We start from the raw sequence: 16,030 nt of genomic DNA on the forward strand, positions 1-16,030 counted from the left end.
AAAAATACAGGGACAGCTTAAAAACACATTTAAAAATCGAGGGCACATGCCGACGACAAACACTGCGGCTGCCTTGAAGCGCCACCTGCTGGAAATCTTGGCCGGTAAATAATATGGTTGTAGTAGTAGGCTAAAGTTAAATTATTTAATATGCACTAATTAAAGGGGCAGAGCTTTGAGACATTTTAGCTTTTATATTTTATAAGATATATTTTTTGTAAGAACCACAATTAATAAATATATTTCAGTGAATAACTTATTGTTCAAATCTGTATATAAATATGTACATAAAGTGTTGTAATTATATTGTAAAATGGATGGATGGATGGACGTTTAAAACAAAACTGTTATTATTAATTAGTAAGTATACATTTTTTGAGCCTTTTTAGAGAAAATCAAATCATTGTAGTAAATTACGCAAATTACTCGATGATGTCATGGTGACCACGCCCATAGCCACGCCCCCACCGCCACAGGTATCTTGGCAGTTTATGGGAAACACTGTCATGTGAATAATCTCTGAATGGAGAACTGTGGGTGGGATTAAATAAATTATCTTCTTCCCACTCCCTTTCAGGCTAAACTGGACAATCATGCATTACATACTATACATTACCTTTTGCACTATATTCATTTATATTATTATGTGTTGTCAACTTTGTACTTTTTTATGTCATTGCCTGAAATAAATAAATAAAATGAAAAAAAATGAAAATCAAGGTGAAATGTAAGTTAGAAAAAGTTGCAATGTTGACTAATAAAACAAAGCTGTTTTTTTTTTCTTTCAAACTGTCATTGCTCAAAAAATAATATTGAATCAAAATCAATGTTATTATGAATTATTACATATTTCACATCAAATATTCCACTAAGAAAAATATTTTTGGTGGAAGATTTTGCAAATTTGGTAAATAAATAACCAAAAAATTTATATTTTGTTGTTTTCTTACCGTACCGAAAATGAACCGAACCGTAACCTCTAAACCGAGGTACATACTGAACCGAAATTTTTGTGTACCGTTACATCCCTAGTAATTACAATGCATTACATCACCTAGCAGTTAGCACCAAATCCATTTGTAGCGTATAACATGTATTTGTGGCGGGCTGCCACATAATAGGAACATGGTCATCAGTTTGTTTTATAAAGAAGTGTTGTCCTATATTCAGGTCAATACCGTAAAATGATCTACCTGAAAACTAACCAACAAAACTTCAAATAAGAGGTGACTAAGCTTATCTGCTGCATTGATCTATTTACCTTGTCTATGTCTCTGATATTGACATTGACGTAAGTGGCACAGAGCACTCTGATCCTCAGTTTTCCGTTGATGGTCCATAGAGACTTGGTGGCTGTTTCCCCGTTCATGTAGGGCGTCGCTGTGGATATTCTCCTTGCGTACGACGGCATGGTGAAATTGTCACTCGGCAGTTGGGAGTACAAGCTGTCTTTCGCCATCAGCATCAAGTTGGGCATTCGCCCCAACATGATGCAACTGCGAACATACTGTGGACAGACAATGTGACATTTATTGAACAGACATAATTATAATTTTTCTTCTTATTCTGCCAACATTTGCAGACTTTCAGACGTCCCAGGTTTCATCCAGTCTTAACCTCTGGTATCAAAATGTGCGGCTCAGCCAGGAATCGAGGGCAATCATATTTTGAATTTTGCAAATATTCCAGATTACCAGGAATTCCAGGTTTTCGTGGACATTTTTCCCATTGAAAATGAACGGGCCGATTTTCATACTGGCACCTAATTCATATCATCTAGGACTATTGTGATGTTATCTATATTTAGAAAAATTCTCTGTTTTCCCCAAATCCCCAAATTTGGGCTACTCTTTCTATATTTTTCAACCCATTCCAACCATTCTACCATTAAAACATTCCACTTAGTTGGGACATCAAACATACCTTTTTTTCATATACATTGCTGGTTTTGCCAAAATTCTAGGAATTTCGAAATACTAATTCTCTCGGCGTCAAGATTTTTCGACCGATTAAAAAAACTCCAACAACCACCCAAATCATATCATCTAGGACAGGGGTCACCAACCTTTTTGAAACCAAGAGCTACTTCTTGGGTACTGATTAATGCGAAGGGCTACCAGTTTGATACACACTTAGATAAATTGCCAGAAATAGCCAATTTGCTCAATTTACCTTTAACTCTATGTTATTATTAATAATTAAGGATATTTACACTTAATTGAATGGTTTAAAAGAGGAGAAAACACGAAAAAATTGACAATTAAATTTTGAAACATAGTTTATCTTCAATTTCGACTCTTTAAAATTCAAAATTCAACCGAAAAAAAGAAGAGAAAAACTAGCTAATTCGAATCTTTTTGAAAAAATTGAAAAAAGAATTTATGAAACATCATTAGTAATTTTTCCTGATTAAGATTAATTTTAGAATTGTGATGACATGTTTTAAATAGGTTAAAATCCAATCTGCACTTTGTTAGAATATATAACAAATTGGACAAAGCTATATTTCTAACAAAGACAAATCATTATTTCTTCTACATTTTCCAGAACAAAATTTTTAAAAGAAATTCAAAAGACTTTGAAATAAGATTTAAATTTGATTCTACAGATTTTCTAGATTTGCCAGAATAATTTTTTTGAATTTTAATAATAATAAGTTTGAAGAAATAATTCACAAATATTCTTTGTCGAAAAAACAGAAGCTAAAATGAAGAATTAAATTAAAATGTATTTATTATTCTTTACAATAGAAAAAATAAATTTACTTGAACATTGATTTAAATTGTCAGGAAAGAAGAGGAAGGAATTTAAAAGGTAAAAAGGTATACGTGTTTAAAAATCCTAAAATAATTTTTAAGGTTGTATTTTTTCTCTAAAATTGTCTTTCTGAAAGTTATAAGAAGCAAAGTAAAAAAACGTATTAATTTATTTAAACAAGTGAAGACCAAGTCTTTAAAATATTTACTTGGATTTTCAAATTCTATTTGAGTTTTGTCTCTCTTAGAATTAAAAATGTCGGGCAAAGCGAGACCAGCTTGCTAGTAAATAAATACAATTTAAAAAATAGAGGCAGCTCACTGGTAAGTGCTGCTATTTGAGCTATTTTTAGAACAGGCCAGCGGGCGACTCATCTGGTCCTTACGGGCGACCTGGTGCCCGCGGGCACCGCGTTGGTGACCCCTGATCTAGGACCATTGTGATGTTATCTATATTTTGAAAAATTCTGTTTTCCCCAAGTCCCCAAATTTCCAGGTTTTCGTGGACATTTTTCCCCATTGAAAATGAACGGGCCGATTTTCATACTGGCACAATTCTCACATTTCTCACCCGATTCAAACCGTTCCACTTTCAACAGATGCCGCTTATCCTGGACATTCTAACTACCAATTTCCAAGTTCAAACAAATTTCAGGAATTAAAGGCCTATTCCCACCTTTTTTATTTCGGCTTCTCTTCCTATATGCTTCAACCCATTCCAACCATTCTAACATCAAAACATTCCACTTAGTTGGGACATCAAATGTACCTTTTTTTTTCGTATAAATTCAATCAATCAATCAATCAATGTTTATTTATATAGCCCTAAATCACTAGTGTCTCAAAGGGCTGTACAAGCCACAACGACATCCTCGGTGTCGAGTGGGTCTGATATAATATTGTGAAAGTCCAACACATCAGCGAAAGTCCAGTCCATGGTGGGGCCAGCGGGAACCATCCCGAGTGGAGACGGGTCAGCAGCGTAGAGATGTCCCCATCTGATGGACAGGCTAGCGGTCCACCCCGGAGCAGAGTAGAAAAGAAAAGAAAAGAAACGGCAGATCAACTGGTCTAAAAAGGGAGTCTATTTAAAGGCTAGAGTATACAAATGAGTTTTAAGATGAGACTTAAATGCTTCTACTGAGGTAGCATCTCTAACTTTTACCGGGAGGGCATTCCATAGTATTGGAGCCCGAATAGAAAACGCTCTATAGCCCGCAGACTTTTTTTGGGCTCTGGGAATCACTAATAAGCCGGAGTTCTTTGAACGCAGATTTCTTGCCGGGACATATGGTACAATACAATCGTCAAGATAGGCAGGAGCTTGACCGTGTAGTATTTTATATGTAAGTAGTAAAACCTTAAAGTCGCATCTTAGGTGCACAGGAAGCCAGTGCAAGTGAGCCAGTATAGGCGTAATATGATCAAACTTTCTTGTTTTTGTCAAAAGTCTAGCAGCCGCATTTTGTACCAACTGTAATCTTTTAATGCTAGACATAGGGAGGCCCGAAAATAATACGTTACAGTAATCGAGACGAGATGTAACGAACGCATGGATAATGATCTCAGCGTCGCTAGTGGACAAAATGGAACGAATTTTAGCGATATTACGGAGATGAAAGAAGGCCGTTTTAGTAACACTCTTAATGTGTGACTCAAACGAGAGAGTCGGGTCGAAGATAATACCCAGATTCTTTACCAAGTCGCCTTGTTTAATTGTTTGGTTGTCAAATGTTAAGGTGGTATTATTAAATAGATGTTGGTGTTGAGCAGGACCGATAATCAGCATTTCCGTTTTCTTAGCGTTGAGTTGCAAAAAGTTAGCGGACATCCATTGTTTAATTTCATTAAGACACGCCTCCAGCTGACTACAATCCGGCGTGTTGGTCAGCTTTAGGGGCATGTAGAGTTGGGTGTCATCAGCATAACAGTGAAAGCTAACACCGTATTTGCGTATAATGTCACCTAGCGGCAGCATGTAAATACTAAAGAGTGCAGGGCCAAGAACTGAACCCTGGGGAACTCCGCACGTTACCTTAACATAGTCCGAGGTCACATTGTTATGGGAGACACACTGCATCCTGTCAGTAAGATAAGAGTTAAACCAAGACAAGGCTAAGTCTGACATCCCAATACGCGTTTTGATACGCTCTAATAAAATATTATGATCAACAGTATCGAAAGCGGCGCTAAGATCAAGAAGCAGCAACATAGATGACGCATCAGAATCCATCGTTAGCAATAGATCATTAGTCATTTTTGCGAGGGCTGTCTCCGTAGAGTGATTTGCCCTGAAACCGGATTGAAAAGGTTCACAGAGATTGTTAGTCACTAAGTGTTCATTTAGCTGCTGTGCGACAATTTTTTCGAGAATTTTCGAGATAAACGGTAGGTGGGACACCGGCCGGTAGTTCACCATGAGGTCAGGATCGAGGTTAGGTCTTTTGAGTAGAGGATGAATAACCGCTTTTTTGAATGCTAGAGGAACAGTACCAGAGGAAAGTGATAGGTTTATAATATTTAACACTGATGGACCTAATAAAACAAAAAGCTCCTTGATAAGTTTCCCAGGAATTGGGTCAAGTAAACATGTTGTTTGTTTTGTCCCATTTACACATTTTAACAATTCCTCCAATGTTATTTCATCAAAGAGAGAGAAACTATTTTGGAGGGCAATGTCCGTCGTATATACCGTCGTATTTGTGTTAATAGAACCCAGTTGTGGCTGGGATGCATTGTCTTTAATCTCTTTTCTGATGAGTTCAATTTTCTTATTAAAGAAATTCATAAAGTCATCTGCTGAGTGGGTGGAGCTACTGGGAGGAGTCCCTTGTTGGGTTAGCGATGCTACTGTACTAAACAAAAATTTAGGATCATTTTTGTTGAGGTGGATGAGATTTGAGTAATATTTAGCTTTAGCTGAGGTAAGCATGCGTTTATAAGTTATTAAACTATCACTCCATGCTTGATGGAAAACCTCAAGTTTAGTCGCACGCCATTTGCGTTCCAGCTTTCTACATGATAATTTCTGGGCTTTAGTTTCTTCTGTAAACCATGGGGTACGCCTTTTAGGGGCCCTTTTTAGCTTTAGCGGTGCTACAATATCAATGGTGTCGCGCAGGGCGTCGTTAAAGTTGTTAGTGAGGTTATCAATAGAGCCCACATAATTTGGGAAAGGTGCCATTACTGAAGGCAGTAGGTCAGTAAGAGTCGTCGTTGTGGCAGTATTAATGTTGCGGCTGCTATAGTAGTTATTATTATTATTATTAGTTTGTTGACAATGAGTCCGAACTTCGAATTTTATAAGGTAATGATCGGACATTACTTTAGTGTACGGCGTCAAGATTTTTCGACCGATTAAAAAAACTCCAACAACAACCCAATTCATATCATCTAGGACAATTGTGATGTTATCTATATTTTGAAAAATTCCCTGTTTTCCCCAAATCCTCAATGTAGAACATTTTCAAAGTTCTACAACTCCCATATTTCTTAACCTAATACAAACCGCTCTACTATCCCCACTCTCCTCTCTTCCGGCAAATTCAAGCCTACATGTTTTCCGGTTCTGAATTCTACAAATATTCCAGATTACCAGGAATTCCGGGTTTTCGTGGACATTTTTCCCATTGAAAACGAACGGGCCGATTTTCATACTGGCACAATTCCCACATTTCTCACCCGATTCAAACCGTTCTACTTTCAACACATACTATTTTCCAAGATCAAAAAAATTCCAGGAATTAAAGACCTATTTTCACCTTTTTTTATTTCGGCTTCTCTTCCTATAATTTTCAACCCATTCCAACCATTCTACCATCAAAAAATTCCACTTAGTTGGGACGTCAAACATACCTTTTTTGTTTCGTATGAATTCCTGGTTTTACCGAAATCCTAGGAATTCCGAAATACTAATTCTCAGTTGCAAAGTGTTACTACGTCAAGATTTTTCGACCGATTAAAAAAACTCCAACAACAACTTAATTTATATCATCTAGGACAATTGTGATGTTATCTATATTTTGAAAAATTCTCTGTTTTCCCCAAATCCCCAATGTAGAACATTTTCAAAGTTCTACAACTCCCATATTCCTCACCCAATAAAAACCGTTCTACTATCCACACACTCCTCTCTTCCTGCAAATTCAAGCCTACATGTTTTCCGGTTCTGAATTCGACAAATATTCCAGATTACCAGGAATTCCAGGTTTTCGTGGACATTTTTCCCATTGAAAATGAACGGGACGATTTTCATACTGGCACAATTCCCACATTTCTCACCCGATTCAAACCGTCCCACTTTCAACACATCCTTTCAACACATACTATTTTCCAAGTTCAAAAAAATTCCAGGAATTAAAGGCCTATTTCCACCTTTTTTTATTTCGGCTTCTCTTCCTATATTTTTCAACCCATTCCAACCATTCTAACATCAAAACATTCCACTTAGTTGGGACATCAAATGTACCTTTTTTTCGTATAAACTCCTGGTTTTACCGAAATCCTAGGAATTCCGAAATACTAATTCTCAGTTGCAAAGTGTTACTACGTCAAGATTTTTCAACCGATTAAAAAAATTCCAACAACAACCCAAATCATATCATCTAGGACAATTGTGATGTTATCTATATTTTGAAAAATTCTCTGTTTTCCCCAAATCCCCAATGTAGAACATTTTCAAAGTTCTACAACTCCCATATTTCTTAACCTAATACAAACCGCTCTACTATCCACACACTCCTCTCTTCCTGCAAATTCAAGCCTACATGTTTTCCGGTTCTGACTTCTACAAATATTCCAGATTACCAGGAATTCCAGGTTTTCGTGGACATTTTTCCCATTGAAAATGAACGGGCCGATTTTCATACTGGCACAATTCCCACATTTCTCACCCGATTCAAACCCTTCCACTTTCAACACATCCTTTCAACACATACTATTTTCCAAGTTTTAAAAAAATTCCAGGAATTAAAGGCCTATTTCCACCTTTTTTTATTTCGGCTTCTCTTCCTATATGCGTCAACCCATTCCAACCATTCTACCATCAAAACATTCCACTTAGTTGGGACGTCAAACATACCTTTTTTGTTTCGTATAAATTCCTGGTTTTACCAAAATTCTGGGAATTCCGAAATACTAATTCTCAGTTACAAGGTGTTACCACGTCAAGATTTTTCGACTGATTAAAAAAAACTCCAACACCAACCCAATTCATATCATCTAGGACATCCATCCATCCATTTTCTACCGCTTATCCCCCCTGGGGTCGCGGGGGGCGCTGGAGCCCACCTCAGCTACAACCGGGCAGAAGGCGGGGTACACCCTGGACAAGTCGCCACCTCATCTAGGACAGGGGTGTCCAAACTTTTTCCACTGAGGGCCGCACACGGAAAAATTTAAGCATGCGGGGCCCATTTTGATATTTTTCATTTTCAAACCTTAACAAAATATATGGATTTTTTTTGTTTAACTTTTAGGGCTCCTGGGGACCATAAAGGGTCTCAGTCATTAAAATGTAAAAAATAAGTCAAATTATTTTTTTTTTTAATTTAACGCTTACAGTAAATCTCTATATCAACTTCAGGTTGATATAAAGTAAAAAAAAAAAAAAAAAAGGTTTTATGCCTTTTCTGTCAAAGACAACTTTGTTTTTTATAGTAAAACTGAAATCTGCAGTATTTAGTAATTAGAGCCCTAAAAGATCAATAATGCAGGACACCATTGATTTTAATTCTTTAATATTTTTGAGTACTCACAGTGAAATGTTAAATAAAATCCTACTAAATATATTTGGGATCCAAAAGGTCCCCCACTCATAAAGTTATACATTTTTATTAGTTTTTTTTTTACTTTTAACACTTAAATTACGAGATCAACTTCAGATATATCTGTCGATTTTACGTTTGAACTATTATTTTGTTTGTATTATGCTCTTTTGTCAAATAAAACTTTGATGTTTTTTTTATGGCAACCACACAATATATGCAATATTTTTTCCACATAAAACATTTTAAAGTGATATTTTTTAAGTAATAATTTATTATAACATAGATTTTTTGTCTTTTTTTTTTTTTTAGCAATGGCAAAAAAAATAAAAAAATAAACAAAGACAAAAGAAAAAAAACAGCCTGCATGGCAGCTTTGTGTCAACATTGCAACTTTTTCTTGTTAGATTTCACCTCATTCCACTTTTTTTTTATGTTTTTTTAAATTTTTGCAATATTATCAATTTTGCAATTTTTGCAGAGTGTGTGTCGGGCCGGTAAACAATTAGCTGCGGGCCGCAAATGGCCCCCGGGCCGCACTTTGGACACCCCTGATCTAGGACAATAGTGATTGTGACAATTATCTGTTTTCCCCCAAATCCCCAAATTTCCAGGAAATTCCCATTTAAATAAATGGCCATTTTCAAAGTTCTACAACTCCCATATTTCTCACCCAATACAAACCGTTCTACTATCCACACACTCCTCTCTTCCTGCAAATTCAAGCCTACTACATGTTTTCCGGTTCTGAAAATGTTCAGATGAACTGGAATTACCAGGAATTTTGCTCTATTGAAAATGAATGAGCAATATACAAATGAGCAATATACAAACCAAATATGCAAATCCCATATTTCTCATCCAATTCAAACCGTACCAACACTTTACTCATCCTCACCATTCAAGCATTTCAGTTCCACTCACATGTATCGGCGGCTTGCGCACATACGGCATGCACACGCAATTCCTACTGGAATTGCCTATTCTAGTTAAGTGTTATGTTCTTATAAGCAGCCTTTCATACATTTCACTTCATAAATGGCAAGTGCATTTGGATGTTAATTTGATCAGATGTACTTTGCCTTTTTAAAAGGATACGCGTCAGATGAAATGAGATTACCTTATACTGACTCAGAGGGTATTTCTCCAGTAAGTATTCGTCACAGCCACACACTTTGAGGATGTACTTTCCTTGATACTCCTGCACACACATCTTTAACTGCTCCTGGGAGAGCAACATGCTGCGCGTCTTCTTACGGATGGCCTCGGCGATCACCTGCTCTGGCACATAATCGTGGTTGATCTTCAGAGTATACTTCTGCTTGTCATTGCTGGGCGATACAATGACCCATATGACCACAATTATTTGACCTGAAGGAAACAAAATACAAGGCAAACAGAAAAAGTAAAAAAAACATGAAAGAAAATATATGGAGGGTGATTTTTTTTGTAACAAAACACAAAATGTCTTACCAGGGTTTCCCTTTAATGTGTTTGATTGTGGCGGTGCGCCATGACAACATATTAGCTGCCACACCTTAAAAATGTGTTGTTTTTTTAGGTAAAAACTAAAAGTAAAATAAGGTCCGACACTATTTTTATTTTTTATTGCCATTCTCAAGCTAACAACAAGCCCAATTCCAATTTGACCACCTGCCTTGACTCACATATGAACTTGAAGTGCCATACCATTCCTAACCCATAGGGTTCAATATGATGTCGGTCCACCTTTTGCAGATATTACAGCTTCAACTCTTCTAGGAAGGCTGTCCACAAGGTTGCGGAGTGTGTTTATAGGAATTTGCCACCATTCTACTAGGGGTGTAACGGTACACAAAAATTTCGGTTCGGTACGTACCTCGGTTTAGAGGTCACGGTTCGGTTCATTTTCGGTACAGTAAGAAAACAACAAAATATAAATTTTTTGGTTATTTATTTACCAAATTTGTAAACAATGGCATAACATACATATACAAACCCCGTTTCCATATGAGTTGGGAAATTGTGTTAAATGTAAATATAAACGGAATACAATGATTTGCAAATCCTTTTCAACCCATATTCAGTTGAATATGCTACAAAGACAACATATTTGATGTTCAAACTGATAAACATTTTTTTTTTTGCAAATAATCATTAACTTTAGAATTTGATGCCAGCAACACGTGATAAAGAAGTTGGGAAAGGTGGCAATAAATACTGATAAAGTTGAGGAATGCTCATCAAACACTTATTTGGAACATCCCACAGGTGAACAGGCAAATTGGGAACAGGTGGGTGCCATGATTGGGTATAAAAGTAGATTCCATGAAATGCTCAGTCATTCACAAACAAGGATGGGGCGAGGATCACCACTTTGTCAACAAATGCGTGAGCAAATTGTTGAACAGTTTAAGAAAAACCTTTCTCAAGCAGCTATTGCAAGGAATTTAGGGATTTCACCATCTACGCTCCGTAATATCATCAAAGGGTTCAGAGAATCTGGAGAAATCACTGCACGTAAGCAGCTAAGCCCGTGACCTTCCATCCCTCAGGCTGTACTGCATCAACAAGCGACATCAGTGTGTAAAGGATATCACCACATGGGCTCAGGAACACTTCAGAAACCCACTGTCAGTAACTACAGTTGGTCGCTACATCTGTAAGTGCAAGTTAAAACTCTCCTATGCAAGGCGAAAACCGTTTATCAACAACACCCAGAAACGCCGTCGGCTTCGCTGGGCCTGAGCTCATCTAAGATGGATTGATACAAAGTGGAAAAGTGTTCTGTGGTCTGACGAGTCCACATTTCAAATTGTTTTTGGAAGCTGTGGACGTCGTGTCCTCCGGACCAAAGAGGAAAAGAACCATCCGGATTGTTAGAGGCGCAAAGTGTAAAAGCCAGCATCTGTGATGGTATGGGGGTGTATTAGTGCCCAAGACATGGGCAACTTACACATCTGTGAAGGCACCATTAATGCTGAAAGGTACATACAGGTTTTGGAGCAACATATGTTGCCATCCAAGCAACGTTATCATGGACGCCCCTGCTTATTTCAGCAAGACAATGCCAAGCCACGTGTTACATCAACGTGGCTTCATAGTAAAAGAGTGCGGGTACTAGACTGGCCTGCCTGTAGTCCAGACCTGTCTCCCATTGAAAATGTGTGGCGCATTATGAAGCCTAAAATACCACAACGGAGACCCCCGGACTGTTGAACAACTTAAGCTGTACATCAAGCAAGAATGGGAAAGAATTCCACCTGAGAAGCTTCAAAAATGTGTCTCCTAAGTTCCCAAACGTTTACTGAGTGTTGTTAAAAGGAAAGGCCATGTAACACAGTGGTGAACATGCCCTTTCCCAACTACTTTGGCACGTGTTGCAGCCATGAAATTGTAAGTTAATTATTATTTGCAAAAAAAAATTTACGTTTATGAGTTTGAACATCAAATATCTTGTCTTTGTAGTGCATTCAATTGAATATGGGTTGAAAAGGATTTGCAAATCATTGTATTCCGTTTATATTTACATCTAACACAATTTCCCAACTCATATGGAAACGGGGTTTGTACATACAGGGTCCATTGCCAGGGTTAATGTGGTCAACATATATAAAATAAAAACTAAACAAGATAAGGCTCAGAATGGTTTCTTAACAAAACCTTTCTACATATAAAGTGCTTTTTTAGATTGATTGATTGATTGAGACTTTTATTAGTAGATTGCACAGTACAGTACATATTCTGTACAATTGACCACTAAATGGTAACACCCCAATAAGTTTTTCAACTTGTTTAAGTCGGGGTCCACGTTAATCAACATTAAACTGCCTCAAGTTGTTGCTCAGATTAAATAAAATGACAAAACTTTTCTTTTACATATAAAAAGTGCAACATTAAAGGCCTACTGAAATCCACTACTACCGACCACGCAGTCTGATAGTTTATATATCAATGATGAAATCTTAACATTGCAACACATGCCAATACGGCCGGGTTAACTTATAAAGTGCAATTTTAAATTTCCTGCTGAACTTCCGGTTGAAAACGTCTATGTATGATGACGTATGCGTGTGACGTCAAAAGTTGAAGCGGAAGTATTCGGACACATTGTATCCAATACAAAAAAGCTCTGTTTTCATCTCAAAATTCCACAGTATTCTGGACATCTGTGTTGGTGAATCTTTTGAAATTTGTTTAATGAACAATGAAGACTGCAAAGAAGAAAGTTGTAGGTGGGATCGGTGTATTAGCGGCTAGCTGCAGCAACACAACCAGGAGGACTTTGACTTGGATAGCAGAAGCGCTATCCGACGGTAGCCGCCGACTGCACGGATGATCGGGTGAAGTCCTTCGTCCTTCCGTCGATCGCTGGAACGCAGGTGAGCACGGGTGTTGATGAGCAGATGAGAGCTGGCTGGCGTGGGTGGAGCACTAATGTTTTTAGCATAGCTCTGTGAGGTCCCGTTGCTTCAATGGCGTCGTTAGCAACAGCATTGTTAAGCTTCGCCAAGCTGGAAAGCATTAACCGTGTATTTACATGTCCATGGTTTAATAGTATTGTTGATTTTCTGTCTATCCTTCCAGTCAGGGGCTTATTTATTTTGTTTCTATCTCCATTTAAGCACGATGCTATCACGTTAGCTCCGTAGCTAAAGTGCTTCGCCGATGTATTGTCGTGGAGATAAAAGTCACTGTGAATGTCCATTTCGCATTCTCGACTCTCATTTTCAAGAGGATATATTATCCGAGGTGGTTTAAAATACAAATCTGTGATCCACAATAGAAAAAGGAGAGAGTGTGGAATCCAATGAGCCAGTTTGTACGTAAGTTACAGTCAGAGCGAAAAAAGATGCGTCCTGCACTGCACTCTAGTCCTTCACTCTCACGTTCCTCATCCACAAATCTTTCATCCTGGCTCAAATTAATGGGGTAATCGTCGCTTTCTCGGTCAGAATCGCTCTCGCTGCTGGTGTAAACAATGGGGAAATGTGAGGAGCCTTTCAACCTGTGACGTCACGCTACTTCCGGTACAGGCAAGGCTTTTTTTATCAGTGACCAAAAGTTGCAAACTTCATCGTCGATGTTCTCTACTAAATCCTTTCAGCAAACATATGGCAATATCGCGAAATGATCAAGTATGACACATAGAATGGATCTGCTATCCCCGTTTAAATTAAAAAAATTCATTTCAGTAGGCCTTTAAACAGTTTCAAGTCAACTCAGCCTCAGATTAAATTTTATTCCCCCCCCCAGCCTGGCTAACTTGGCAGTAAGAGGATATATGGGCTCATTGTTCTTCCACCATAGAAGTGGGTCAAAATCTAGTTTTTAATGCAATATGGACTTAAATCTGCTGCTATAAAAACATTTGTTATTGCTTTAGCCCTGTGTTGCACCTTTCCTGCTTCCGGCTCCCAGACCCTAGTCGAGGAGCGCAGGGGAGACACTCCTCCAGGGCCGATGTATTCTCGGGGGCAACACCCTTCACTCTACCCGGCAGTGGGTCTCCACAGCTCCGGACTCCAGGGTAAATGAGGAGTCCGGCGATTAGTTGCAAAACGTGGCTTTATTGAGGTCTTGCACACAGCCAATCCAACAAAAAACACTAGCCACTCCCTGCACTCACGCTACCGCTCCCTCACCTCGCTCGCCCACACACTCACCTCACATACTGTCACATATTAAAGGGCCACACACACACACACATAGCTACTCTCATAACACCTGCCTGACTCGCCGAGGAGAGGCTGCTTGAATGCGGTGGTGACGCTTCAAATGGGTTAGCATGTTTGACGTGTTGTCAGAAGCAGCTGCTGAACAATGTCGGCAAACCTCCGTCCTCCATTGTTGTATCGCGCAGCCAAAGTGTCCCAAACAGGAGATTAATATGTCTGTGTGGAAACTCGTTCGGTACACCTACGAACCGAACCGAAACACCCGTACCGAAACGGTTCAATACAAGTATGCGTACCGTTACACCCCTACAGTCTACCAAAAGCGCATTGGTGAGGACACACACTGATGTTGGTCGAGAAGGCCTGGCTCTCAGTCTCCCTTCTAATTCATCCCAAAGGTGTTCTATGGGGTCCAGGTCAGGACTCTGTGCAGGCCAGTCAAGTTCATCCACACCAGACTCTGTCATCCATGTCTTTATGGACCTTGCTTTGTGCACTGGTGCACAGTCATGTTGGAAGAGGAAGGGGCCCGCTCCAAACTGTCCCCACAAGGTTGGGAGCATGGAATTGTCCAAAATGTTTTGGTATCCTGGAGCATTCAAAGTCCCTTTCACTGGAACTAAGGGGCCAAGCCCAACTCCTGAAAAACAACCTGACACCATAATTCCTCCTCCACCAAATTTCACATTCGGCACAATGCAGTCCGAAATGTACCGTTCTTCTGGCAACCTCCAAACCCAGACTCAACCATCAGATTGCCAGATGGAAAAGCGTGATTCATCAGTCCAGGAAACGCGTCTCCACTGCTCTAGAGTCCAGTGGCGACGTGCTTTACACCACTGCGTCCGACGCTTTGCATTGGACTTGGTGATGTATGGCTTAGATGCAGCTGCTCGGCCATGGAAACCCATTCCATGAAGCACTCTGGGTACTGTATGTGGGCTAATTGGAAGGTCACATGATGTTTGGAGCTCTGTAGCAACTAACTGTGCAGAACGTCTTTGCACTATGCGCTTCAGCATCAGCTGACCCCTCTGTCAGTTTACGTGGCCTACCACTTCATGGCCGCTGTTGCTGGTTGCTGTTGTTCCCAAACTCTTCCGTTTTCTTATAGTAAAGCCAACAGTAGGATCCTATGACAGTTCCACGCTGGAAATCACTGAGCTCCTGAGAGCGGCCCATTCTTTCACAAATGTTTGTAGAAACAGTCTCCATGCCGAAGTGCTTGATTTTATACACCTGTGGCTGGGCCAAGTGATTAGGACACCTGATTCTCATCATTTGGATGGGTGGCCAAATACTTTTGACAATTTAGTACACACACACACACACACACACACACACAAACACAAACACACAAACACACAGGTTTATTATTTGCGCAGTATTGACTAGTGCAGTGGTTCTCAACCTTTTTCCAGTGATGTACCCCCTGTGAACATTTTTTAATTCAAGTACCCCCTAATCAGAGCAAAGCATTTTTGGTTGAAAAAAAGAGATAAAGAAGTAAAATACAACACTATGTCATCAGTTTCTGATTGATTAAATTGTATAACAGTGCAAAATATTGCTCATTTGTTGTGGTCTTTCTGGAACTATTTGGAAAAAAAGATATAAAATAACTAAAAACTTGTTGAAAAATAAACAAATGATTCAATTATAAATAAAGATGTCTACACATAGAAGTAATCATCAACTTAAAGTGCCCTCTTTGGGGATTGTAATAGAACTTAATTCTAAACATTTCTTCACAAAAAAATAAATCTTTAACATCAATGTTTATGGAACATGTCCACAAAAAATCTAGCTGTCAACACTGAATATTGCATTGTTGCATTTCTTTTCACAGTTC

At 38.7% G+C, this 16,030-nt stretch overlaps 1 protein-coding gene across 3 annotated transcripts in view; it reads right to left on the reverse strand.

The window, feature by feature from the left end:
- Positions 1 to 16,030, reverse strand: part of LOC133664733 (phosphatidylinositol 4,5-bisphosphate 3-kinase catalytic subunit alpha isoform) — a 99,301-nt gene that overhangs the window by 63,202 nt on the left and 20,069 nt on the right. For all 3 annotated transcript variants that reach the window (XM_062069602.1, XM_062069604.1, XM_062069603.1), the window contains 2 exons: positions 9,642 to 9,892; positions 1,262 to 1,507 (listed from right to left, as the gene is read on the reverse strand). In XM_062069602.1, the coding sequence (XP_061925586.1) occupies positions 1,262 to 1,507; positions 9,642 to 9,892 (497 nt within the window). The remainder of the gene's footprint in view (positions 1 to 1,261; positions 1,508 to 9,641; positions 9,893 to 16,030) is intronic.

Source organism: Entelurus aequoreus, linkage group LG14 (genome assembly GCF_033978785.1).
Source record: "Entelurus aequoreus isolate RoL-2023_Sb linkage group LG14, RoL_Eaeq_v1.1, whole genome shotgun sequence".
NCBI classification, from domain to species: domain Eukaryota; kingdom Metazoa; phylum Chordata; class Actinopteri; order Syngnathiformes; family Syngnathidae; genus Entelurus; species Entelurus aequoreus.